Source organism: Molothrus ater, chromosome 3 (assembly GCF_012460135.2).
Source record: "Molothrus ater isolate BHLD 08-10-18 breed brown headed cowbird chromosome 3, BPBGC_Mater_1.1, whole genome shotgun sequence".
Taxonomy (NCBI): domain Eukaryota; kingdom Metazoa; phylum Chordata; class Aves; order Passeriformes; family Icteridae; genus Molothrus; species Molothrus ater.
The window spans coordinates 96,601,738-96,629,256 of NC_050480.2; the positions used below are offsets into that span (position 1 = coordinate 96,601,738).

The 27,519-nt window shown below is 35.2% G+C and overlaps 1 protein-coding gene across 6 annotated transcripts in view; it reads right to left on the reverse strand.

The window, feature by feature from the left end:
- The window catches only part of ADGRB3 (adhesion G protein-coupled receptor B3), a 446,791-nt gene that overhangs the window by 167,050 nt on the left and 252,222 nt on the right, over positions 1-27,519 (reverse strand). For all 6 annotated transcript variants that reach the window (XM_036381331.2, XM_054514463.1, XM_036381328.2 and 3 more), the window contains 4 exons: positions 23,237-23,383; positions 22,439-22,514; positions 13,607-13,709; positions 7,626-7,669 (listed from right to left, as the gene is read on the reverse strand). In XM_036381331.2, coding sequence (XP_036237224.1) covers positions 7,626-7,669; positions 13,607-13,709; positions 22,439-22,514; positions 23,237-23,383 — 370 coding nt within the window. The remainder of the gene's footprint in view (positions 1-7,625; positions 7,670-13,606; positions 13,710-22,438; positions 22,515-23,236; positions 23,384-27,519) is intronic.

Here is a 27,519-nt window from a genome sequence, read left to right on the forward strand (position 1 = left end):
TAAAATTTTTAGACTGAATACTGACCAGATTTTGTCAGTGAGGAGATACACATTGATTGACGTCATGAACAGGCACGTGAAGGTCTTTGCTTCCCTCTAGTGACTGGTCCAGGAAGAGATTTAAACTGAATCTGCTCATCTTACTCAACTTTGGCTCAGAGATTCAGCAAAAGATTTATTACATGTAAAGACACGTGAGAGGTCAGTGAGACACTGATACAACATTAGAACATGTATATTTGTGATAGAGATTGGTAACATATGGCAGACTTACACTGGACATGTGTTTGACTGGTTTTGATGTAGTTTTTACAGTTTTATCAGGCAGAGATAAAATTTCAATGTTGACAGTTCAAGAACAACTGATAGAGTTGGAAGATAACCTCTAAGATGAATTTTAAAACATAATTTCAAATATTTATTTAAGATCATTTTGCCAAAAACCACTTGTAGTAAGACAGACCAGACTTCAATGAATTACAGGATGTTTGATTTACCAGAGGGATTACTTAGTAATTCAGGAGAATTAGATATACACATTTTCAAGTAAGACAAGCAAACCTACACTCTGCAAGTGTTAAAAAATACATTGTATGATATTGTATTATATTGTTCTTATCATATTACTACAACTACCTATATTTATACCAGTTGTAATTCCATTTTGTTGGGCTTTTTTTTTTTTTTGTACTGACTGCAAATAAATTGAAAAGTAACAAATAATATGATTTACTTATAAGCAATTTTATGCACATGATCTGTACCCCTATTTTCAAAGGAACAGGTGCACAGCTCTTCTCACATGGACAAGCAAATATTCCCCAGATTATTCAACTTCTTTGGTGGCATAAGCAGGTTTTACTTTTATTTAATGATGGTATAATACAAGGACCTTTAGTGCTTCTGCATTACTTCTGTTGGATAAACAGAGCTAAATTCTCCAAAACAGACAACAGTCCTGAGATCATCAGAATGAATGAGAAAAAAAAAAAAAGAAAAAAAAAAGAAGGAGAAATATAATTATAAAACTATTCAAACTTCAGAGATCTGCTTCATGGCAGGAGAATGATATTGGCTTTGAGAAGAGGTAGGGAACATTGTCACATAGGACTCAGGAATTTGGAACTCTACCATGAGTGAACTTGGATGAACAGCTTTGCTTTCATCATGCTCTAGTTTCCCCTAGATGTAAACCAGGGAGAATGGTATGAACCTCTATGTTAAATTGCTTTTAAATTTGCAGGTGTAAAAACTTTTAAGAGGTACATGACATAAATGAGAAAGGTTGCTAAACTTTTGCAGTTTCAATTGTGCTATTTTGTACATTTGAAATCTGTACTATTTGGTACACATTGTTTCCTTCTACAAGTCAGCCCAAGGCCAGCACCATGGTGGATCTCCAGATCCTGTTTTTTGCATTTCTTGGTGAAGTTTCATTAAGAAAAAAACAATTGCATTTTATTTGACTTAGTAAGATACATGAATTTTTCTGGAAACCTGGATACAAAACCAAATTATGACTGATTTTTTCCTGTAGTGAAGCTTATTCAAACTGCTTAATTATCTTTTGTCCTCATTATACACTAAAAATCTGTCAAAAGTCCAATTATAATTTCTAAATTTGATTATGAAGATACAATCACTGGTTCTTTTTAGTTACAGTCCAGAATTTAAAGTGCCTGATATTACAAGACAACACTATTTTTAGTTTGTGAAAAATCTACATTTACATAACAGCAATAAATAGCAATTGAATTCTCAACAAATGGAGTTGATTAATCACCCTGTAAGAATTAAAAAGTGAACTTATTATCAGGAATTAATTTGATTTCTTTTTTTTTGTTATAAGTCTCAGTACACCATGTAAGCTCTGTTCATGGCCGTGTAGGTGTTAGTGAAGAGCAGTGTTATAAAAAAAGTACTAAATTATAAATTCCTCCCATATATACTGATTCATTTTGTGTGACTTAAGGAAAGAAAATTTTGGTCTGACTCTTTTTCAACATAAAGAAACTCCATTTATATTGTGCAATATTTCAGAATTAATTTTCTACATTACAGTATAATCTTAGCAGTTTGTGAATTTAAAAGTTTTTAAATTTAGGTCTTACATGGCTTGCATGGTTCTCACTTGATCTGATCTGATTCAAATCAGTCAAAGCCTTTTGGCTGTCTGCAAAGGAGTTTGGATCAGGTTTTTAATCTCATACTGTTTTAATGAAAAAGAACATAATTCTGTAAAGTCTTCCAAGTCTTTATGCAGGACTAGCAGGGATACAATGTGTAGGGTGCTGTTACATAGGTTCCAGTACGGAAAGTTCTTCATGAAAACGGGAGTTCCAGGAGGCATTTATCTTTCAGCTTCATTAATGAACATAAGCATAGAAACTAACATAGAAAGAGAGTTTTCTGCCTTGAAAAATGTGCCAGGAGTAAAGTCTGACTGTAAAGCTGGACCAACAAGACTGACTGCAGTCAGTGGAAGAAGCAAAGCTTTATCTGGAATGTACTGCCAAACTAGACTTACTGTCATTCAACTTCCTCAATCTCTTTCTGGGGACAAAAGCAATATGACTGTGAACTAACATAAAGTAAGGAGAGGGGAGAGGTTACTATTAATATTTTCAGAAGAAAATTCTGACTTAGGATATTCTAATGATTTGATGATTAGTTTGACACATTTTGAAAAAAGTTATTATGAGTTGTCAAACCTATTTTCAAAGGTTAAAAGGCTAGGACAAAAAAAAAAAGCCTAAACTTTTATTGGTCCATTGTGCTAGTTTTAAAAATCAAAGTGGAGAGGAGAGAGACATAGCAGATCGGTGTTCCCTGTAAATTTTACCACCAGGCAACAAAATGCATAAGTTGTTTGTTGGTGTGCATACAAGTTTACATTGAAAAGCTGATTTGCAGAAAATTAGCTAGTAGACTCTCATTTATTGGACTATTTCTCCAGACTTGTATCCAGGGACAACGGGAGAAAAAAACCTAAAAGCTGTAGGGGATAATTAAAAAAAAAAGTAATTGTAAACTTTTTTTTAACCCTCTTTAATGGAGGATGCAAAAATATGTCTAGAGTGTAATCAAAATTTATATAAATGTATGCATTTTGTCATTTTGCATATATGGGTATTCATACTTTCATATAGCTTAAGGGTAGAAAGTCTAAGCCCCTGCCCATGGAAACTTGCATAGCAATATGGAAAAAAAATAGAGCAGATGTACCACTTGTCCTAATCTGAAACGGAACCAGGTCAAAATTCTTGCAATATTAAAAATTTCAGCTAATTGCATTGTACTTCTTCCAACTGTATAGTCAGCAGGCACAAGCTATTATGAGCACACATATGGTCAAATAAAGCACTGCCATCCTGCTATAACACCCTTCTGCAGCAACTGGCAGAGAGAGCTTCAGAATACTAAAGCCCTTTCCTGATCCAGTGCTGTGAGATGTCATGCTGCACTGCATACAGATGTGGAGAACATCAGCAACAACTGACGGTCCTGTGGAGAGCACATGTGCCCACATTATGTCCAACACATTTCTAAAAGAACAAACATCAGCTGCACTATTTTGCTCCTCAGTTGGTGACTCTAGGAACTGCCATGTGAGATATCACTTCCACTCTGTGGCCCAACACATCTACCCCACCTTCCCTGCCCTCACTGCAGTGGTGATAGCTGAGGGTTGCATGTGAGGGAGGTACTTCCCACATTCAGTACTGTGGCACCTTTCCAGCCTCCTACTGTGTTTTGAATTCTGCACCTGGTTCAAGATTCCAGGGGCTGGGTCCTCTAAGACAAATGACTGATTTTGTCAGGCCAAACTTTCATAGATGCTAGAGATCCATTGTGCTCCTTTTGACTGGGATAGAATTGATTGTCTTCACAGTGGCTACTATGGAGTTATGTTTTGGATTTGTGCTGAACAATGGGTTGATAATATAGAGATGTTTTTGTTACTGCTGAGCAGGGCTTACACAGAGCCAAGACGTTTTCTGCTTTTCATGCCGCCATGCTGGTGAGGAGGCTGGGAGTGTTTGGGAGGCTGGGAGGAGACACAGCCAGGACAGGTGACCCAACTGTAGGTTGAGACTGTTTTTGCTGTCTCCCTATCCTTTCTTGTTTTCCTCTCCAGAAAGCTAGGAAGGACAAAGAAAAGCTTTCAAGTTTTGTTTCAACTTAAAATCTTTAAAATCACTTCTGTCGTGCTCGTACCTGACCAATACCTTTTCCTTCTCTTTGTGGAGAGAGACTCTTGAACTAATGGATCACAAACAGTTCCTGACAGTGGGGATTGCTTGCTCATGCTAGATAATGCAAACAGAAAAGACATAAATCTTTCTGATTTTTTTTATTGATTGGTTTAAGAAACTGAATTGTTTCTCCTTAGAATGTTAAGTAAAAATATTCCAAGAATTTTCCTATGAACTAGATGGAGAAGCATTCAGGATCCTGAGATTTTACTGAAGGCAACATCTGAATACATTTTCTGAAATGAGTAGGTGAAGTTATCACTCATTTCTGAGGGGGACAAATCACCACTTACATACAACTGGTGCTACCAGCTTTGTGTAGGGAAGCTGGAAGTATCAAAGGAAGCACCAGAAATCATAAAAAAAGCCTGGTTTCAATCACCACAGAGAGACGTGCTCTGTATTTTGGGATAATAAACTGAAATAAAATGTTGCATTATTGGATTGAGTTCAATACATGATATATTATTTTGTTCTTTAGTTCCATTGTCTGGATATTGCACACACATTTGACTAGATGCCTACAGAAGGGGCACAAGGCTGCCAGCTTGATAAATGGGAATTCTTATAAAACATAATCAGAGGGAAGAATCATCAAATCTCATAGAAAGAATGGATGAAAACTACTTTTACTGAAGTTAGGATGACAAAATTGTCACAGATACCAATGGCAGTAGAATAAGTTTGATGATCTGGTGTGATTAAACATCTCAGAGATCCAGAACTTTCTTCAAGGATGGAAGTTAGAGAACTAATCATTATTCAATCTCCTGAAATCATGTCCAAATCCAGGTAGATAAAGCCTTCCTTGCTGCTGGTGAAGTATTAAACTGACAAGATCAGTGGAAGGAGTATCATTTACCAAATGTGAATTTCCAATGCAGATAAAGGTGTGGGAGAAGTGGCTAAAAAGGTGGAAAAACCCATTAGAGGTTGCTGCTGGCTGGATACCAATGATAAAAGCAAACACAGTTTTCATCTGAAAACCACTTAATTTAAAACACCTGACTCATGACAGACTATTGATTAGTTAAGCACCCTCAGCTAAAGCAGGCTACTTTTTGTTGGGTTTATTCCAAAACTCTTGCCAAGTCCTGGTTATGCAAAAATTATCCCGTTTGGAAGGACATGAGTACATCACAGCTCTCTAGGATTTGCAATGGGTATTAGGCTATTAATCCATCAAATCCAGTTGCCTGCTGGTGAAGATAACTAATTCCTGAGACTTAGAAAAAGTAGAAAAGTAAAAGAAAACCAAGCCACGAAGAACCCAACATAATCATGAGCACCTAACTAATTGCATAGTCCTCTACATATTTTTTTGTTTAGATTTATAAATGATAGGAATTGAATCAGCATTACAGAACTTTCATGATTTAAAAACTCACAGAGTCAAAGTTTAAATTATGAAATATTCCTAACCAAATACAAATACAAATAAAAATGGTTCAAATGAAAAAAGAAACAAAATAATAAAAACTACAAAAATATATTTTGAATAAGCTAAGAGGAGAGATATTCTCCAGAGGGATGGATGAAAAAAGTATAAGTTTGCTCTTGCACCATCTGATAAGAGATAATATCACATTCTCAAAAAATATCACACATATGTTTTCAAAAGAAGCGACACTGGTGTACATGCAGACCTTGCTGCATCACATCTTATTGGGAATATTTCAGGGCTCATATCACTTTAAAAAATGGACAAATCTCCAAGAACAACCCCAGTCTTCATATTTTCTAACATATTCAATATCTAATATTAAATAATATGCCTAGAAAAGATATCCTTCAGAACACAAAAGCACATATTTCTCCCTCAAAACCTCAGACTATTTTATGTAAGCTTTATCTAAATTTTAGATGTTTCACAAGTTTACTTTTCAATCTAGATTCCAAATCATATTGAAAGCAGTACATATATGTAGCACTGAACTTCTCCATAAAAAACACTAAGAGAAATGCAAAACAAGTGGCAAATACAAAATGCATTTGTTTGCAACTACTTCACACATTCCTCCCAAATACCTGAATAAAATATTTTAATCACATTGTTAAATATGCAGCATGGTGTTGGAGTTTTTTTTTAGCAGTCTAATTACACTCAAATGTGCCTTTGATATTCTGAACTGGAACAGTGAAATCAGAGCATGTGCTCTAAATACACAGTACTGAAAGTAACTCATACAAAAAATTATAAACAAAGCACTGTATCACTCCTGTATAAGCAAAATACTGTGAAGAGAAAACAAAGAATGTGGTCCAAATCTTTTGCATTTTATGTGCTCCTAATAATACATAATAGGAAGTATGTAGTTCATTCCACAGATTTAATGGAAATTGAATACTATGATGTTACTGGCAAATTATGATTCTTTGCAGAGGCACAGACCATGGTACTACTTGTATTTGGAAAGATTTCTAGTATCATGTCCAAAGTTTCACATTTCTGTACTACAATGCTGTTTCTCTGCCATCAGTGTGCTGGTGTAAATCCAAGCTCAAGGATAAAAACACTCACAAAGTCACAAAAATCATGCAATTCTAACACTGTAGATAAGTCTGTATTGTAAGACATATATAATATACCTGGATAAGAAGTACAACATCACCTTTAAAAAACAATAACCTGGCAACCATATAGGGATCCTTCTTGAAGCACTTAATCTGCATCGATGCAGAGGTCACCTTGACCTTAATGGGAAATTTACTGTGAAAGATTAATGCAGCTGGATTACAACTGCAAAAACTTGGGATCAATTTTAAACCACAGATGGATTTTACCAGTTTGCTTTCTTAGAGCAACATTTTATTTTTTGCTATAGAAGGGAAACAGATATTTATTTTTTGCTATAGAAGGGAAACAATTTTATCGACTAAAAATGCAGAAGACTAATAGTAAGATTTCACTGCTTAGTATACAGCCATTATTTTAATGAACTTAAATGAAAATTTGAGCCTACTAAAATGAAGATTGCTGTGGGGATCACACTTGAAAATTGTATTTCTCCCTGCAGTAACAGAAATGGCAGTCTTCCTTAGTTATTTGTCTCATCGTTTACCCACTTGCCTGTTGCTCAGCAACTACCATGAAGGAACTACAGTCCTTAGCCATTCTAATTTTAACTTTGAAAAAGTGAATTAAAGTTACTATGTGAGTAGTCTCTTTCTGGTGAGATATTGCAGTATTTCAGTTTTTATATCTGCATAAAGGAAGCCAAGTGACTGGAGAACTCAGTACTTCCAGTCTGTCAAAGGTTCATTTTCTCTGTCCTTGTATCAACCCGTTTACTGACCGACTATTTAAATATTGTTAGGTACTTCATAATATTTGAGCTATAGCAATAGAAGCAAAAAACTGTCACTTACATTCTTGAATCATCCCACAGCACACAGTAGGGATTCAATGTGCCCTAAGAAGAAAACAAACAGACCTATTAGTTACCAATATGCAAAAATATTTGTCATGCTTGACCTAAAAATTTGTTTGGGTTTCCTCCTACAAGATGATCCTCATACTCTGATGAATTGATGCCACTGAAATGGCAAAAGCTTAAGGTTAATTCTTATAGGATATTCTGAAGGCACTTGAACCTCAGAGCAGATAATATGTGCATTCTCTGCTTAGATAAGGAAAGCATAAAGTTGTCTATTTGGTATATCTTAGTGGAAGTAAAATATGAGATAATAGTTAACCTGTTAGGAGACTTGTCTGAACATTTCTGTTATTTTTAGAGGAAGAACTTTAGACCCCTTAGGAACTAGGATGTCAAAATCAGTAATGGATTTAAAAAGCTTAAGCATATGTGGGGCAAAATGTCTTGAGGTTGGGATTTCAGATTCCCAGACCCCACATTCAGTTGTCAAAGGTTTTGTCAATTAGGTCCTCAATCAGCAGAGGTTTTCTCAAAATATAGGGTTTTTTTTGTTTGTGGTTGAGCTTTACAATACTGGCTCCCAACCTCTTCAAAGTCTGTGGAAAATTTCTGATTTGATTTAGAACAGAATGGGAATCTAGTATTTTATTACAAATCACTGAAGAATGGTGAACTTTTTGGGAAATTGAATAATCTGTAAAATTGTTCATGTTTATTTTGTTGCCTAGGAAATGTAGAGACAAAATAAAAATTCCCCCAGATTGACTTAGATGTACTCAAAACGGCTGCATTGTATTCCTGTTCACCACAAGCATTAGATGTTCCCAGGAGTCAGAACTACATAAAAAATTATATAAAATTTGGAATAAAAATATATTTTAAAAAAATCATAAGTGATTTGAAGAAACAGGTGGAATTCACTATTTTTGGATGTCGATGCTAGTGGTGTGTGTAGATGCAGTAGATATAAAGGTACTTTCATATAAAAAAAGCTCACCTTAATATTTTATTCTCAAAAATTATTTATTTATAGAAAAACATAGCAACCTGTAAAGTAAGAATCTATTAAATATTTAAATTATTCCATCTACCTCTTTGTCAAAGACAAAAAGGTCCTTTTGGAGGTGCTCGTGAGAGTGGCATTTAGGGAATTTGTGAACCTCTACTTCAGTATTTTGCTGACTGCATTGAATTTTATGAGTACAATATAAATATTTAAGACCAACATATACTTATGGCACTTTATATTTACATAGCACTGTACAAACATAAATAAAGGATGCTCCATCCCCTGAAGTATTTATAATATAAAGAAGAGGAAGGGGAAGAGGGCACAGGACAAAGCAGTGGATAATAGGACAATTGAGATTCAGAGACCAGGTCCTGCATCACTTGCCAGGAGCTTTCAGGAACATTGATGGACTAAGAGATAGAAGTGTAAGAATTAGGAACAAAAGAATATCAGAGCAGAATTAAATTTTCTTTAAAATGTAATTTTACAAAGATTATTAATTTGTATGATATGTCCAGGTGAAGAAGTTTTACTTAAAATCTGATAAAGCTATATGCATATTAAAAACATACTTCTATAGCTGCATACTTCTATAGCTGCATCATAGTAAGGCTCTGCATCTCTCAGATCTAAGACTTGCTTTTCCCAGCAATGGACATAGTACAGTTCATGCTTGCTATTCCCACAATGCAAAAAGAATGAATATAAAAACACTTTCAGCAAAAAATGTCCATTATAAAGTAATCTACAAAATAGAGGGGAATAAAAACCCTTGCAGAAAACTGAAACACGATAAAATTGCTGTCAGATCACACACTTTGCTCTCTTTGAAATGCATTCAAATGAAAAGAAAGAGTTTGTTTGGCCATTGCAGTCACTAATGAGAGATTAGGCAGAAACATGGGAGGCAGGATAAATATTACTCCTGTTCCACAAGAAAGTCTTGTGGGAGGGTTTGTTCCACCAGAAGTGGCAGCTTGTAACAGCACAGCACCCTTCCAAACTTCTTCCTCTTTTGATACTTGATCAAATACCCTTCAAGCACTGCAGGGACCACAAAGAGTTTGTTTCTGTATTTGCTTCTTTGCCTTTAATCTGTTGCTCCCTTTTCCACAGCCTTTCTGGGGTACCTCTTGGCAATGCTGCACTGCTGTTGTAGAGCTGCCCCCAACAGCCATGGCTGTCTGTGAGGGCAGTGCTCTTGCTAGCTAATTCCTCAGCTGCAGCTAAGGAAGCAGCTACTGTGTTCAGTAGTGTTTTCAACTGCTGTAGCACTGATTTATACACTACAGTACATTATTTGGATATCTCAAAAATGGGCATATGTGTGTGAGTGTGTAGGTGTATGTATCTCTGTCTGGCATATAAAACTGAACTTTTGAGATGTGATCGGCAGCTTTGACAGTGATCCAGCACCGTGCCAACTGTGTTTTGTAGCCAGGTTTTCAGTCACATTGAAAGTTTCCTGTCCTATGCTACTGCTGGCCTGTTATTCCAGTGGCCCTGGAGTAAACTTCTGTGCTGTCAGAAGGTGAGAGTTCATATTCTCTCTAGAGCAAATAGGATTCTGTTTGAGTTATGCATTTTTGTAAAAGATTGCTTTGGTGTCCCTTTAATCAATCTAATAAATCTACTGGAAAAATGTGGCCACTATTCCTCTACATGTTCACAGTTTAAGACCAAATACCACATTCTCTAAATCACAGATCACAGAATATTCTGAATTGAAAGGGGTCCACAAGGATTATCAAGCCCAACTCGCAAGTGAATGGCCATATGGGGATTGAACCCACAACCTTGGTGGTATTATTTGTTATTAGCACAATGCTCTGACCAACTGAGCAATAATGCATTGCAACCCACATTCCACTCTGGTCAGCTTTCTTTTATATTTGTATTTATTTACAAATCCAAATACCATGCAATATATTTCAAACAGCACATGCAATTGTGGTTTGCACTTCCTCTAAAAGATAATCCTCCGGTTTTTTTAATACACCAGATAAAAAATTAAGACATTATTATAAATTTTGAATAAATTGGTATTTTAAACCTGATTTTAATTAGCCATATTAACACTTTAAATAATCCATTTGCCCATCTTTTTTCATAATATCTTATCTACTTAATTTAGGCAATATATAAGGATGTGAAAGAACAAATGTGTGGATATACTCCTATGTACTAGTAGGCATGCTCTACAAAATGCTTAAAAATATCATCATTAAATCAATTTGCAAACAAACTGTTCTGAATAAATGAACAGCATTTGTAAGAACAAAGGTTTGGAAAGAACAAATATAATACTGAGACATTAAAAAAATCAGATGAAAGAGAACATATTTTCTCTTTAATAATTAATCTATTTAACTGACATAATGTTTAATCTGTGAGCCATTAATATATAATGTTCCAATATTAAAGATATTTGAACAATGGTTTTATCTTGCTGTATGTGCATGAAGCTCATTCTATGGAAATATATTATAATAGAATAGAATCCTTACTTTCAGGTGAAAAAATTGCAGCAAATAATTGGATTCTAAAGGAATACTCAAATTTACAAATTATTATTTCTGTGCATCTACAGCCTTATTTCTTTAGTTCCATTTAAGAGAAAAAGTTTCATTATGAAGTCTTGAACACAAGTGACAAAATGTTTAAAGATATTAAAATTATATAACTGATTTTGTATTCACAGATTTTCTGAAGCAATATATTGTCATTGTATCTGCCAATCCAACTTGTATATTCAGATGGATTGAGATCCTACATAAATATAGCATGCATGAAAATTTGATCCAAGCACTTGATGCTTCTCTGGATTATAAAACGAAAACTGAACCAAAAAAGAGAAATTATCTGATATGTATTGGAAAGGTTATTATAATTTTGCTTTGTCAAGACACTAGCTTATACAATATTAATTAATATTCTGTTACTGAAAGATTGCCAAAGCAAAGTGACAACAGTGTCTCTAATCTGATCTTTTGTAACAATGAAGTTTAATTTCCAAGTTTTTCAAACTTGGCAAAAACTTGCTCTGTAAATTAATCAAAGGGATTGATAAAAAAGAGTTGAAAAAGAAAGTGCTCTCCAAGAATTTTGTAGAATATCACCTTCTGGGGTGAGCAGTTCAAGCTTTTATTAGTCTATTTTTGCCTGTGTGGTGCTTTTTTTATTAGCTTGTGTTTGGTCTAAATATTTTCAATGCTTACGAGTTTTATTTTTTTATTTATTTACATTGCTTACAAGTATTATTTTCTTATATAATTTTAAAACTTCTTTTCCTGCATGTGACCAATGTAATGAGTTTTTTCTTACCTGTTACCCCACATGCCACCTTACCTGTTACTTTTGCAAGTAGTGATTTCAGCTTCAAAATATGTCATATTCTGCAATTTGTGTAATAGCCCCTCATGCATTGTTGAAATAATAATTATAAAATCTAGCATTGAAAATTACCATAAATTCTTCTTACTAATGGTCTTAGTAAAATCAAAACAAGTAGTCTGTTTCAAAGGTGATTGATTTTTCCCCTGGTGTAAAGGATTAATTTGTGTTTACTTCAGCAAATATTTTGTAATATCTTTAGTAAAATATCGGAAAGAAAGCAAAAGTTATGTAAAAGTTATGTTTCTTCTAATATAGACAATGCAATTTAGGTCTGAAGGAAAATAAAACAAAGCAGAAAACGATATCTACATGTCCTAAACCATCTTATAAATAAATTTAAACCGAGAACCATAAAATCCAAAATCGACACAATTCTTCATCAATACACTTTTAGTATTGTTGCAAGGTAATGAGTCAGATCAGCTTATGTTCTTCTGTTCCTTTTTCTCTGCCAAACTGTCATTAAGATGTTCTTTGCATTGGTATTTTTCTGGGAACTGAATGGCAGGTCATAATGACCATTGATGGTGAATAGTTTTTTCTAACCTTGAGTAAAATGTTAATGAAAGATCTAGAGTTTAAAAAGTTTTCTTCATCCTTTTGACCAGATTCACTACTTCAATTTTGCTACTGAATGAAATATTTGGAACTTCTCTAGGTGAATTGTACCTGTATGACCACTTGAGTAACTGGTTTTAACTTAAAAATAACAGCTTTAAAGATTTTTGCATACCAATACTATTTTCAAAAGCTTGAGTAATTGTCTCTTCTGACTCTTTATGACTTTATTCAAAGCAAATGCTAGCTATTAACAACATAAACAGAGAGAGTTTATATATTGTGCCTTCACACAAATAAGCCCCATGCTTGCTATTTAACATTACTTTCCCAGTATTGTATATGACAAAAATTTTCCACAAAAGATGTATTTCATTCTCCCTGTGAGCACTGGGAGACTGCTAAAAATAGAAAGGAAAAAATCTTTGTATCTTCATATATTTGAAATAAATCCTTTTTTTCACATTTATAACCTTTTTAATATGAGATTAAAGCCTGAAAAGTATAGAATTTAAATGATGAATTTAAATGAATATTAAACAAAAAATCTCAGGCATTTATGAGGACTGTAAGCTAAATTGGAACCCAAGCATTTTTTCAATATGCGACAATGGGTTAAGTAAAAACTGGCTTCTGTAAAATAATGAAAGAAAGGAAGAAAGAGCCTGAAGAACTATTACAGCTCTATGACCTCTGCAGGGAGCAAAAGGTTAAGTAGCCAGTACAATAATACATTTTCAATTGTAATCATGAATGCATTTAATGGAAACTAGAAATTGCTGTTTAACAAAAACCCTCAACATTCACAAAACAGCAATTAATTTTGTTTTGTTTATAAGGATGCATGAAAGAAGCACACATTCCTTTCAAAGATGGTTACACTGTTCCTGGGCTTAAATTTTAGAAGTTAAACTGCTTTTTATTACCTGATAATTAAAACATCACTTTTCTCTCATGTGATCTGGCAAATACTCTTGTAAAAGCATATCAACTATCCTTGTACTTACATTAGACAGGTGGGCCAGTTCTATCTCCAGGAAAGAATCTGTAGTTTTAGGCTCAGGTCGTATAGTAACAACAATGATTTTTGAATTAACAACTGTAAAATTCCTGTAAGAAAATGCAAAAATGGAAAATTTAAGTGTTCATAAGGTTAAATGAGACTTCTAATACTACATCTTATGATTTCATCAGGTATTTTCTGTGACTTAATTGAAAAATATTAAGGGAGAATATAATTTGTTGAAAGTGGTGAAAACACTTATTTCCAACTGTACTCCACACGTTGAAGACTGAAAAGCACAAATGATGCAGAACTGCAATTCCTTAAATTACTATTTATCGATTAGAAGAATGCATTGGTAACACAAACATTCTGTGCATGTTTGAGTGTATCTCATCTATACTAGATATGTTTTATAAAAGACAGTCATTTTTCTTCCCAAGTGCTGTGCTGGGTTTTTTTCTGACCGTTAATGGTAGGATTGTGAAGATGGATGAGTGCAATGGGAGACTGTACAGTTCTGTTGATTCTGTGCTCATGGAAAAAACATACCTGTTTCCAATTCTAAAAAAATTGTATTTGGTATATGAGTGGGCAATTTCATCAGCTAAATACTGTTCAGAATTTAAACCACAATTGTGCCCTGACTGAAATCCTGCCAAAACAAATGAAATTTTTTCTCATATGTGAGATTAGATTTGGTCTTATGCTACTGTACCAGGTTATGCAGAATAATAGCTTTCTGTCAATTTTTCTAATGCATCATCAATTTATTTTTTCATGTAAAATGTGGAACGCTATGTATCATAGCAACCTTTCAGGACAGACCTAGTAATGCCAAGGTTATGCTAATACAGCCATAAAGAAATGTTTGACACGTTCATGTCTGAGATCCTTGCTTCTTATGACCCCATCAGGTCGAGAATGACCATCGGTTATCAGCCTGACTGTTTCTGGTGATCATTATGGTGTTTACTTTGTGTGTAAGGCAGCTTTCCGCACCTCACAGAAATGTCATCAAAGGATGTTATCCAAGGATGTTATCAAAGAAGAAACAAAACAGTTTAGATCTATTTATAATAGACAGTATAAATATTCGTGCTTCTGTTGTTGCTTAATTGCTTATTTTCTCTAGGGAGTTTGTATTTAGGAGAGAATTCCATTTTGCTGGATCATTGAAACAGGAATTGCCATGGCTACAGTAATAGAAACTTAGCTCAGCAGGCATTTCATTCAGCACAAGGAATGAAATTGTCCTTCTGGGGCAAGGTATGAGTTCTAGTCCAATTTTACTCAGCCAAATCACATAATGTAAATACAATGGAATGGACTTTCTATTTTACTTAACTCCTATTTCTTCACTTTGGTTAAACTTTAAATCTCACACACTATTGACAAAAACGTATCTATCAGGTTAAAATTTAAAGTTTAGCTAATTTTCAGAGCATTCCGTTGAGTTATAGTAGCTGAATATCTGTAATTATTGAAATAGAACCAACCTTCCCCAAAGTAAATAAAACTCTAAATAAATAAAATACTTGATTTCTCTAACACATCATGACAAGAGAAAATGGCACTTACTATTTATTCAGAGATTACATCAATTTTGGAAATTCATGGAAAGTGTTGTAAATACTGCTACTTCAGTACTCTTTTACAGTCAGTCTTCATCATTTAAAATGTTTTCCTTGGTCTATCATCTCCTTTTCTAACAGTTCTAACAGTTCTGGGGTGAGATCTGAAGGCACATCTAAGTACCTAGTTTGTAACTTCAGTACATTCATTTTACCTCAGTCTCATTAAAACTCTACCAATCCCCTTACATTCTCAAGAGCCCCTAGCAAACTGTTTCACAAGAAAATAAATATAACTGCCTATATCACTGTGAAATGAAAACTGCATACCTCATCGCTGTCCTGTCTGGGCTGAATGCCTACTTGCATATTTCATATTTAACTGCTTGGACAGTCCCTGGAAGAATACAATCTGTCAAGTATATTCTAAAGTATATTCTAAACTCACCTAGCATATTAAGATGCCTCTAAATTAACGCTCAAAGCTTTGTAGTCAAAAAAATTTTAAAAATTTGAAAAAAATCTCAAAACCACTGGTGCAGTGTCGCTGCTATCTCTGTTGAAGATACTTTTGTAAAAAACAGCCTAGTTTTGAGAAAACTTATCCAGGAATTTAAGTAATCAGATTTTACAAAATGTCCTTGGACATTTTAGCTTCAGTCCCTCTAACGTTGCGAATGACATAGAATGGGGATGATCCAATTCACACTTGGGAAAGGGCATTATATTACAGATTTTTTATAGTGGAGAGTGACTCCACCATTAAGCTTCTTCTCCTTCATCAAAAATAATCTAAAATTCAACATTAATGAGAAATGAAGTTTTACAGGATGGTGCTCAGCTGACAGTCCAGAAAGATGCTCATCAGGGTTAAGTTTTGAAATAAATTATTCAAAAACAGTCTATTAAATTTCTTGGAAACTATGGCTGAATAAATCCTTGAAGATTCAAGATAGCAAAGTGATGGAGTAAAAGCTCAAGAAATGCTTTCAGAGCTGGTGTCCTAGAGCATTTTTCTGATGTGATTTAATAATGATATTAATAAAAGAGTTGTTTGATTAAGCTGTTTTCCTATCAGGGTATATACAGTTTGAGCATATTCTTTTATATAAGAGAAATCATGTTGATCCTATGTGGCATGAAATTCATGTCTTCTTCTCTTTTTAGAATGAATCTGTTACTTAGGAAAAATGAACTTATGAATAAGGCATGTTGTTATCCCAAGACAGCATGATCGAAGTTATAGATCAATGTGTAAAAGTTGAATGCATTACAGAAAAATTACAGATGCTAAATCTGTAATGTGATGCAATAAAAGCCTGTGTGAGGTACATCCTTAGTCTAACAAAGCTGACCTAAAGAAATTTAAGGGGCTTTTTTTGGTTGCACAGCCCCTGAAGTTCAGGGTTAGAAACAATGTTTCAAATGGGGGGAAATAACATTTCTGTGAAAAAAATTTTAGCAAGAAATTTATGGTGGCTGTTTTAGTGATGAAAAAAAACCTCTTGATACAGCAAAATCATTGATTCTTTATTTTTCTTATTTCTTACAGGAAAAGTTAAAAAACTATTTTATATTATGGCAACATGCAATGTATTCCTTCAGAGTGCTCAAGAGAGAAATTATAGATAATATCTTTTAGATGAGTATTGTACTGAGAATCAGTTTTCTGTGAACTTAACAATAACATAAATGTGCTCAGGGGTGCAAGAGCTATGGAAATAATACTCAGTCTAGAGTTCTGAAAATATTCGATATTTCAATATCTGCTATGAAAAAATCCACAAGACATTACAAGAACAGTGCAATGCAGGAAAATACATTAGGAAATAGAATCAAATGAAGTTTATTTACTTGTGCATGGAAAAAAACCCCATTCTTCCATTTTTATAAGGAAGAACCTTTTCTTTTTGTTTCCTAAACTCTCATTTAAATACTCATGGCAAAATTCTCTGAATGTACATGTACCCATAGGATTAAACACAAGTCCAAAAACTTCTATATTAATGCAGTAGCAAGTTCCCATCTCACACTGTGTTTAGTAATTTCCAGTAGACTCTATGTTAGTAAAACTCAGAAAAATCTAACACATATGGTAAAATGCAGCTAATTTTGGATTTGTGAAATATATTGTATCGGCTGCTCTAGATAATGAAATCCTCATTTTACTCACAGAACACCTGTGATGTAGCAGATTGCGATTCTGTGGTTATGTACTTTGGAAGTACTTATAAAAATATACTGACATTTTTAAAATTGTTTGTTTGTTTATTTTTAAAAAGCAGTTTCTTGTGATGATGCAGAAGTTTGCATACCTCTGAGTGATGAAATTAAGGAATTCATTGGAATGTATGTTGTCTTTATTCTGCTGGAAACTACAACCAAATATTTTCTTTATTCCCACCCTAACTCCTGTACAGCCAGGAACTGAAATCACATGGGAACTGGTAAAGCTTTCTAGATATCTAACTTCAGCTGGTAGAAATCACCTTTATTATTAGGTTATCAGGTGTAAATGATGTGGCCTTCAAACTCAATCATGAGATCATTTTACTTACTTTACCTTGGTTTAATTTTTTTTATCTTTATTCTCACCCTTGCTATATATTTAACTGTCATTTTATTTAGAAATTCATCACATAAGATACTTATCCAGAATGTTTTTTTAATTCCAGTGTTGTTCACTTCAAAGCATCATGTAAAAAATAGATGATTTTACATTGCTGCACATCTTACAGTGTTTGCTCCATAGAGAACAATAATGCAGTGAACCATATCATTGTGTTCAGCACTAATATGGTTATTACAATAATATTTATTACAGTTAAGCAAGATTAGTAGAAAGAGTAGCTAATATAAACCTGTGTAAGATATTTTTTCATTGCAAAATGTGAGCAAACTAGAATATACCTTTTCCAAATGCAGTGAGATATATAGAAACCCTCATTCATTTACCCAAACAAGTGTAAAATAATAAAAAACAGACCATAATAAACATCACTTTAAAACCTGCATGTCAGTTCAAATTTTCACGGAGTGTAAGAACTCAACAAATTCAGCACTAACCACAGCTGCAGCTTTTTTTCCAATTTCAAGTTACATGATCACAGGATCACCTAATCATCAGCATCACCTAATCACTTGGTTGGAAAAGACACCAGAGATCATCAAATCCAACCTTTAATTGGTCACCACCTTATCAAAAGGCCATAGCACTAAGTGCCACATCCAGTCATTTCTTGAATACATCCAGGGCTAGGGACTCCAAGACCCCCCTGGGAAGACTATTCCAATGCTTAAGCACCCTTTCAGTGAAGAAATTCCTCCTGATGTCCAACCTGAACCTCCCACGGCAGAGTCTGAGGCCTTTTCCTCTTGTCCTGTTGCTAAATGCCTATGAAAAGAGCTGAACCCCCACCTGGCTATGAACTCCATTCAGGAAGTTGTAGAGAATGAAAAGAGAACCCCTGAGCCTCCTTTTCTGCAGGCTAAACAAACCCAGCTCCCTCAGCCTCTCTTCACAGGAATTGCGCTTCAAAGTCTTCACCAGCTCAGTTGCCCTTCTCTGGACTCGCACCACAGTGTCCTTCTCGTAGTGAGGGGCCCAGAATTGAACACAGGATTTGAGATGGGGCCTCATCAAGGAGCGAGTCAGAGAACAAGTAGACAATCCCTGCCCTGGTCCTGCTGCTCAGACTATTGCTGATAGAGGCCAGGATGTCACTGGACTTCTTGGCCATCTGGGCACACTGATGGCTCATGTTCAGCCTGCTACTGACCAACACTTTAAGGTCCTTTTCCACCAGGTAGGTTTCCAGCCACTCTGCCCCAGCCTGTAGTGCTGCATAGGGTTGTTCTGACCCAAGTGCAGGACCCAGCACTTGGCCTTGTTGAACCTCATACATTTTGCCTCAGCCCATTGATCCAGCCTGTCCAGATACCTCTGCAGAGCTTTCCTGTCCTCCAGTAGATCATGATTCAACTTAGTATCATCTGCGAACTTACTGAGGGTACACTTGATCCCCTCATCCAGATCAATGAAGGCATTAAACAGGGATGACAATACTGAGCCTTGGGGAGCCCCACTAGAGACTGTTCATCAACTTGAGGTAGTACCATTCCCCACCAGTCTGGGCCTGGTCATCCAAGCTAGTTTATTACCTTGTGAAAAGAGTATCTGTCCAAGCCATGGGCTGCCAGCTTCTCCAGGAAAATGCCATGGGAGACAGTATCAAAGGATTTGCTGACATTCTATCTGAATGAACATTAAAATATCTGAACGTGTTAAAATGCATTCAAGAGTATTGAGTATCTTCATTGACAAAAGGATTGAGGGCACCTTCAGCAAGTTTTCAGATGACACCACAGTGTGGCTGACATCCACAGTGTGGAGGGAAGTGATGCCACCAAGAGGGACCTCCACAGGCTTGAGAGCCAGGTTCATGCAAAACTAAGGAAGTTCAACAAAGCTGATGGAAAGGTATCTGGGCTGAAGCAATCCCTGGTTGAATCAATACAGTCTAGAGGGTAGAGGGACTGAGAGCAGCCTGTCAAGACATACTGGAGGATATTGTAGATGAAATATTGAACATGAGCTGGCAATGTGGGCTGCATCAAAAGAAGCACGGCCAGGAGGGTAAGGGACGCTATTGTGTGCCTCTACTCTGCTCTTGTGAGACACCACTTAGAGTGCTTTGTCCATCTGTGAAATTCCCAGCACAAGAAAGGTGTGAAAGTGTTAGAGCAGGTCCAGGGGAGGGCCATGAAAATCATCACTGGGCTAGAATATCTCTCCTATGAGGAAAGACAGAGAATTTTTACCAATATCTGTAGTGATAGGGACAAGGCACAAAGGTTTTAAACTGAAATGGGATAGATGTAGATTACACATAATGAAGAAATTTTTTTTACAAGGGTGCTGAGACACTGGAATAGGCTGCTCAAAGAAGCTGCGGATGTCCTGTCATTACAAGTGTTCAGAGTCATGCTGGATGTGGCTGTGAGCAGCCTGGTCTAGTGAAAGTGGCCCTGCCCAGGGCAGGAAATTAGAATTAGATGATCTTTGGAGGCCCCTTCCAACCCAAAACTTTCAATACTATAATTCTATGAAAAAAGTTTGAAATTGTGACTTTTTTGAGGTACTATTTTAAGGCCATGAGATCATATTTTGAAAATGACTGCCATGGGCAAAGAAATCCAGCATGATACACTTCCTGATGAGGTAAGAGATGTAAACTTAAAAGTTTCAGTATAGCTTCATTATAAGAAATATATTTCATTAAGGAAATGCAAAGTGCTATATTCCAAACAAAGAAGAGACAAGAGGTACCTGGGTATGTATTATATTTTTATATCACAGATTAATAATTACTTTGATTCCTCATTCACATACATAAAAGTAATAGTGCTAGTTTCCTTTCCACATCTGAGAATTAGATTCAAATAATACTGAACAAATTCAGAGGCAAAGTAGGATACCTTTGTTTTTAAATTTCTAAAGACTTCATTTATTAATAGATATCCACAGATTATTAGACCATTTTGGAAAAGTAAGTTACAAAACCTATCTGTGAACTAAATTGTACAGAGAAGTGGTTAAATTTGCAGTGTAAATAAATAACCAGCTTAAAGCAGAACAGACAAAAGCAAAAAATTTGGAAACAAAAAAGCACCCATAATCCATAGTGTTTACATTGCTACACTTCATGTCCCTGTTCTGCCCTTGTTCCTACTACTTGGTATGGTATTGTTTCTAGGAAAAATCCAGTAAGGGATATCAACTTCACCTTCATAATGGATGAAATAAGAGCCCTGAAAGACTTTTCATATAAGCAAATATTCAGAATTTAATATTCAGTTTACATCTTTTTTTTCTGTAAATTAAAACTATTGACATGTGAAAGTTGAAAAGGCATGATCATAGACTGCAGTTTACAATGTAAAGATCTGAAAAGCACAAGGCCATATTGATGCTTTCCTAGGATTGGCAGATTTTTCCTAAGGTCTACCAAAAAGAACTAAATCCAATAAGTCAGTTGTCATGGTTCTTTGAGTATGGGGTAAAAAAAAAATCTTTTACAAACATCTCTTCCTTCGTGGCTAATTTGAGAAACTGGTACAATAAATGGAAAGTGCTTAGTGACACTTCAGAAGTGGATGAGCTGTCATTTATACCATGCCTTAAGCACAGATGGCCCTTGCCAGCACTTTCAGGCATCAAGGTGTTCTGTCAGGACATCACTGTTCAAATCGTGGCTCTACCTCAGAGACTTTTTTGTCCCTAAATTGCAGCTCCTCATTGCACAGCACACTGAAACTTTTCTAGGAAGTAGATTTTAATTTTCTTAGGAATTAGCCTTTTTTGTTTTCAGATAGTTTGTGGCAAAAACTTCTTGCTTTTCCATTCTTTGTTTCAAATCCTGACGTTTGGGCTAAGCAGAGCAGGGAAAAGTTTTCTGGTGTCATCCCTATTACTATCTTTTCTTCTAATTATTGTGAATTCATTAGCACCTATTGGGACACAATCTGCATGTGCTTCTTGTACAGTAAAAGGGCATTAAAAGACCAGGATCATATAAAATAATATAGTATAAATGGACCACGAAATTATCATAACTGGTAATTAGAAAAGAGGAGGTGAAATATTTATTTCCAAATTGTCTTTTGCAAGTACAGAAAGGAAACAGTGAAACAAGATGCCTTCTTATATCTTTTTGCATGTATATGGCCCACAAAACTGATATACTACAGCTGTTCAGCACATGCATGTCTCGTTTCGAGAACAGATCTTCTCTATAGCCCTGCTGTAGATTCTGAATACAATTTGCACTGAAAAAATATTTGGAAAACTACTGCTAGAGACTTCTGTAGAAGTAAAGCAGACATGTTTAATGTATCAAGTTATAATGTCATTACAAGACCATTTGTACTAACTGGACAAACAATAGACTGAAGCACAACTGGCCTGAGCATTAATGTACATCGCTGCATATACTTCTGATCAAACATTTCTGTAATTAAGTTTAATATAGATTACATACAATAGAAATTAAGGCACTTTGATGAAAAGGCTACTTATATCACACAAGTAACTAAGCATGAACAAAAGATTAATACATGCATAAACATTATAAATATAATGAAAAAAATATCCAGCAGTACTAATATGCAAATAGCCTTGACTGTCTGCTTTTATTCTTACCTATAGTATATTTATTATCCTGAAATAGTCCAATTCATATTGTATTTATGAAATTTCTTACCTCAAAGTGGGCAAAATGAGTTCTAAATTTTTGTATAGCACGGCTCCAAGTACAAATACAGTTGATTCATCTAGTTCTGAAAAGAGTAAGGAAAAACATTTTAATACTCTCCCAAGCTTTCATCAGCATGAAAACCTCTGAATAACATTTATCTTTGCATAAAAGTTTTATTTTAAATAAACCATCATAATTTTGAATTATCTCCTAGAAGTCTGTCATAAAAATGTAGCACCGTCAGGAGCATATCAAAAGATTTCAACTATCAAAAATCACATTTTAAAAAAATCCATCATTGTATGCTGACATCCATTCTAGTTCATTTACATCTATAATTAAGCATTCTCAAAGAATGTCTGTAAATTCTCTAATGTCAGAGATCTGCACTGCAATGATATTTATAAATTGTACCTGAAGTTAGGCTAATTTGCCTGCTGAGCTTCCTTTGGTAAGAGTTATGTTGGAACGACTGTCTGCTGGAACACAGCAGATTCAGGGGATTTAGCAGAACTGCACTTCATCTCACCTCATATCAAACATATTAAATCTTGTGAACAATACTAAGCAAAGCATTGTTTCTTTGGTGTAGAAAATAATGTCTAGGATTTATGCAGCACTTTTTGTTCAAGGTGCTGAAATTAAGCCCATTCATTTCTCTCTAGGATAAACTTATGAGTACTGTATTTCTTTTGAAGAGGAATAAAAGAACTATTCCCATATTATACAGCGATCTCATGAGACAGAGTCACAGTTGCCTTGCTAAAGCTAATAGAAAATTCACATGCTGATATGGTTTTTTACCTGTTGACATAGGAGTGAAGATATTTTTTGGAATGACAACCCTGTCTTCTGAGTTTCGTGCCCAATCAACCATTCCTTTTCTTCCTTTCATGGGGAAATTGATGTCAGTTAAAACAGATGCAGCAGGAAGCTTCTGTATGCTAGCCACTAGTAAGAGAAATCATAAAATCATACAAATTTAAAATTTTGTTTCCTATGTTAAAGCATCATAGAGTGACAACAGTACAGCAATAACAAAACCTTTAATGACACATTTCAAGTAAAGCAGGAATTCATAGGACAATAACTGGCTCAGAAAGCATAATCTTCTGTTTATTATGCAGTTCTACTATGGATTAATTGTGTGGTATTGATTGTAGCATTTGTCAGTCAGATTCTGATTAAATTTCTAAACAGGGATCATTGAATGTACCAGCTTATACCCTGAAATTCACACATAAAGACATTGTTGTGTCTTCAGAGCAAATTCTAAAATGATCAAATGTGACAATAAAAGTAAGAGGATGCTTAAAATTGCTTTGGGAAACATAACTTCTAGATACAGGCTAATGAAGCAATATAAGAACTTTTATCCTCTATACAGGCACAATTTCAAGATAGATACATTAAGAAGATTAACATATTAAAAGACCTTCTTGTTTTCATACAAAGTAGAGCAGACTAGCACCTATTTTTTTTTCTTGAAAGAATAATCTCCATTCTGAACTCTTATTATATTTTTTCCACCTAAAAAACCCCAATACCCAAACAACATCAGTGTTATGTCTATAACAGATATATCAAGACAGAAGAAATAGGTGTCAAATCTAATAATAGTCAGTTTGGAATTTGGTTTACTCATTCTGTTTTTTTCCCTGTTTTCTAACTCAACTATCTCCTGGAAATCAGTTTCAGCTTTGCTGTGAAATCTAAGTACAACTCCATGGCAACACAGTCAGTGTCTAGTAAGACTCAAACTACTTTAAAGGAATTGACAGGGCTGCAAGTGTTTACATACAGTCAGAGAGATGACAAACACCACATTTGGAGCCTAGCTCCATTCTCCATGTAAGCCACATTGATAGACATTTCCTGTGCAATGTCCTTCCTAATCAATTTATGGAGAGGCTGATGTAGGTGGAAGAGTTTGGATATCAGGACTATACTTCGATCTGCATAATGAGTTCACTGCAAGGACTCTGCAAGGGGGTAAACCATAAATACAGTGGGGGACAGTTGTAAAAACAAGAACAGCAAAATTAAAGTAGAAAACCATGAGGTGTCTCATCAGAACTTTTTATTTGAAAGAAAACTGTAATTCAAATCCAAGAGAAGTGTAAAATTACAAAATTAACAATATTAACTCTACAAATATATTCCTTAATAACTGCCTCTTATTTTCAAATTAGACTGGTTATGTATACAGAATCACACTAATGAGGTGGTACTTCAGGTTGGTTCAAACTTTCCATTATAAAACTATCAGGGCTTTATAATGCCAGTTACAATCCCCTCCAGGCTGCAATTGTCAAATCCATTCCCAGAACTAAGGGGATGCTTAGTCTTGTGAATTTTCAGGTGGTGTGTGGAGGGAATAGAGTTCAGGTGTTTCAGAATTACTGGGGCATAAAATGGATTGTGTGCTTTCACATGCAATCAGTGGTTATACAGAATATATTAACATTGTAAAAATGGATTTTTTCCAATAGTTCTTAAAATTTAAAAATAATTTTATTTTCCCCATAAATAAAATTAAACTAAGAGTTATGTAGTTTTTAAAAATTAAATACAGCCTATATAAGACAATACTAGGCTGTTTTTTTATTTGCACAGTATTTATTGGTGCTTCTACCTATCTAGCTATCTATCTAATTAGATAGTAGAGCCTTAATATTTCATCCCCCTTTTGGATGACAGTTCCTTTTATTGAAATAGGAAATCAATGTTATTCAATGGAATTCACTCTGCAAAACAGAAAACCACTTTAGGACTGGATAAATGGTGAGGATCTAGGAGAGTACTTTCCGTACTCTGTCTCTCTCTGTATTTTAAATAGGGACATTTATCATGGCACCTAAACAATACTCAGAACCAAAAATTCCAAAATATTTGTAATTTTTTAGGTGATGAATAACAAAAGCAAAGCATAAAACCTAAAACTTTGACTTATAGCTTATATGGAAAAAATATAAATATATGTGTTTATTGGACAGTGTTGGACTTAATGATCTTGAAGCTCTTTTCCAACTGAAATGATTCTATGATCCTATATATTCCCATTCATGGTTCAGAAAAGTTTTTTTACTTACAATCAAATAAAGGCTTGCTTATCAAGCTTGATCTCCTTTTATGACAAGGTAACCTACCTAGCTGATCAAGAGAAGCCAGTAGACGTGATCTTGGATTTCAGTCAAGCTTTTGATACTGTCTTTTACAGAATCCTTCTGGACAGAATCTCCAGCATTCAGCTGGACAAACACATCATGTGATGGGTGAGCAACTGGCTCACAGGTCAGGCACAAAGGGTGATGGTGACCTGTCACTAGAGGGTTCCACAGGGCTTCATCCTCAGCTCTGTTCTCATCAACAACTTCAGAAATGACTTGGTGGCAGGGCTGGAAGAGGTACTAAGCAAGTTCACAGATGGTAAGAAACTGGTAGGAGCTGCCGAAGCTCCCTCAAAGGCAGAGAGACCTCCCCTGCAGAGAGATCCTAACAGAGGGCTGGGCGATCACCGACCATCTAAAGTTCAACAAGGGAAAGTGCTGGATTCAACACGTGCAATGAGGCAAACTCTGGATTTCCATACAGACTGGGAATGAGATCCTGGAAAGCAGTGCCATGGAAAGGTACCTAGGCATCCTGGGTGATGGAAAGTGGACTATGAGTCAGCAGTGCATATTTCACATCCTTCGAAGTCTGCCTCTTACAGATCCACACAGATTATAAAGTCCTTTTTTTAGATACTTTGCCAAATGATTCTATGAGGATGTACCTAATGTGGCTCTGATGCTCCAAGGTGTAAGATAATTTAATGGAATTTGAGTAGACGCAACTAGTTCAGGTCTATCAACATGACCAGGTGGATACATGAAATAGTTCCCAGGTCTTCAGTATGACTTCAAACTGTATTTTATATTTTAGGAGAGCTAATATTCTTATTAAATACTAGTCTTTGACTAGTTTCAATGAAACTTTGGCTCATTTCCATTGTGAAATGAGGCTCTCTACCTCAGTTTTAATCTGCAGCATAAAATAATTACTTATTGTGAACTGAAAGTCAACAAGCCTGTAAGAGGAGAATGTATATAATTCATGTGCTGGGCCATTTGTATGTCAGAAACTCAAATGCAAGGTTCTTAAACACAGGTAGTAAGACGTCATGCACTTTGCACGTTATTGTATTCTTTTTATGTTAGGTTTGTATTAGAAAACAATGTTTCAAATTGTGGAACTCAAATGATTCAGTTCTGCAACTGCCACCTAAGGACTATGTCTTCTCATTTGAAAAAAGCAAAGGTTTCTCACAGGTTTGGTTTTTTTTATTATTATTACTTCAAATAACCATACCAAATCATCATGTCCTGAATTCACTAGATGGAACACTTGGCAAACAAGGATACCTTTAGGCACTGTGGTATGAGTATTTTTGCTTGTTTATACAAACACGCAAATTGTAGACTACTGGAAAAATAGTCAAAGAGAATATTAGTAAGAATAAAAATTGTAAAATGGGAAAAAAAAGATGAAAAAACAGAAAAAAAAGACATCTAAAATTAAAATTACCTAAGCAGAAGCTGAGGAAAATATTTATGTATCATGTTAAATTAAACTCTTCCAATATGGATAATTCTCTTTTTAATTATTTGTATCATGGCAATTCCTACAAGTCATGTCTGCTGTTTTGGGCAGCATAATATAGAACAGCTATATTAATATTAAGCTATTAGAGAGTGTCCAAAGGAGGGTGAGGAGGATGCTGAAGAGTCAGGAGGGGATGCTGTATGAGGAATGGCTGAGGTAACTCGGTCTGTTCAGCCTGGAGGAGACTGATGGGAGACCTCATTGCGGTTTTCAACATCCTCATGAGGGGAAGGGGAAGGGTAGGTACCGATCTCTGTACTCTGGTGACCAGTGACAGAATCCAAGAGAATGGCCTGAAGCTGTGTCAGGAGAGGTTTAGGTTGAATATCAGAAAAAGGGTCCTTACCCAGAGGATTTGGGCACTGAACAGGCTCCCCAGGGAAGTGGTCACAGGCCCAAGCCTGACAGAGTTCAAGAAGCACTTGGACAAAGCTCTCAGG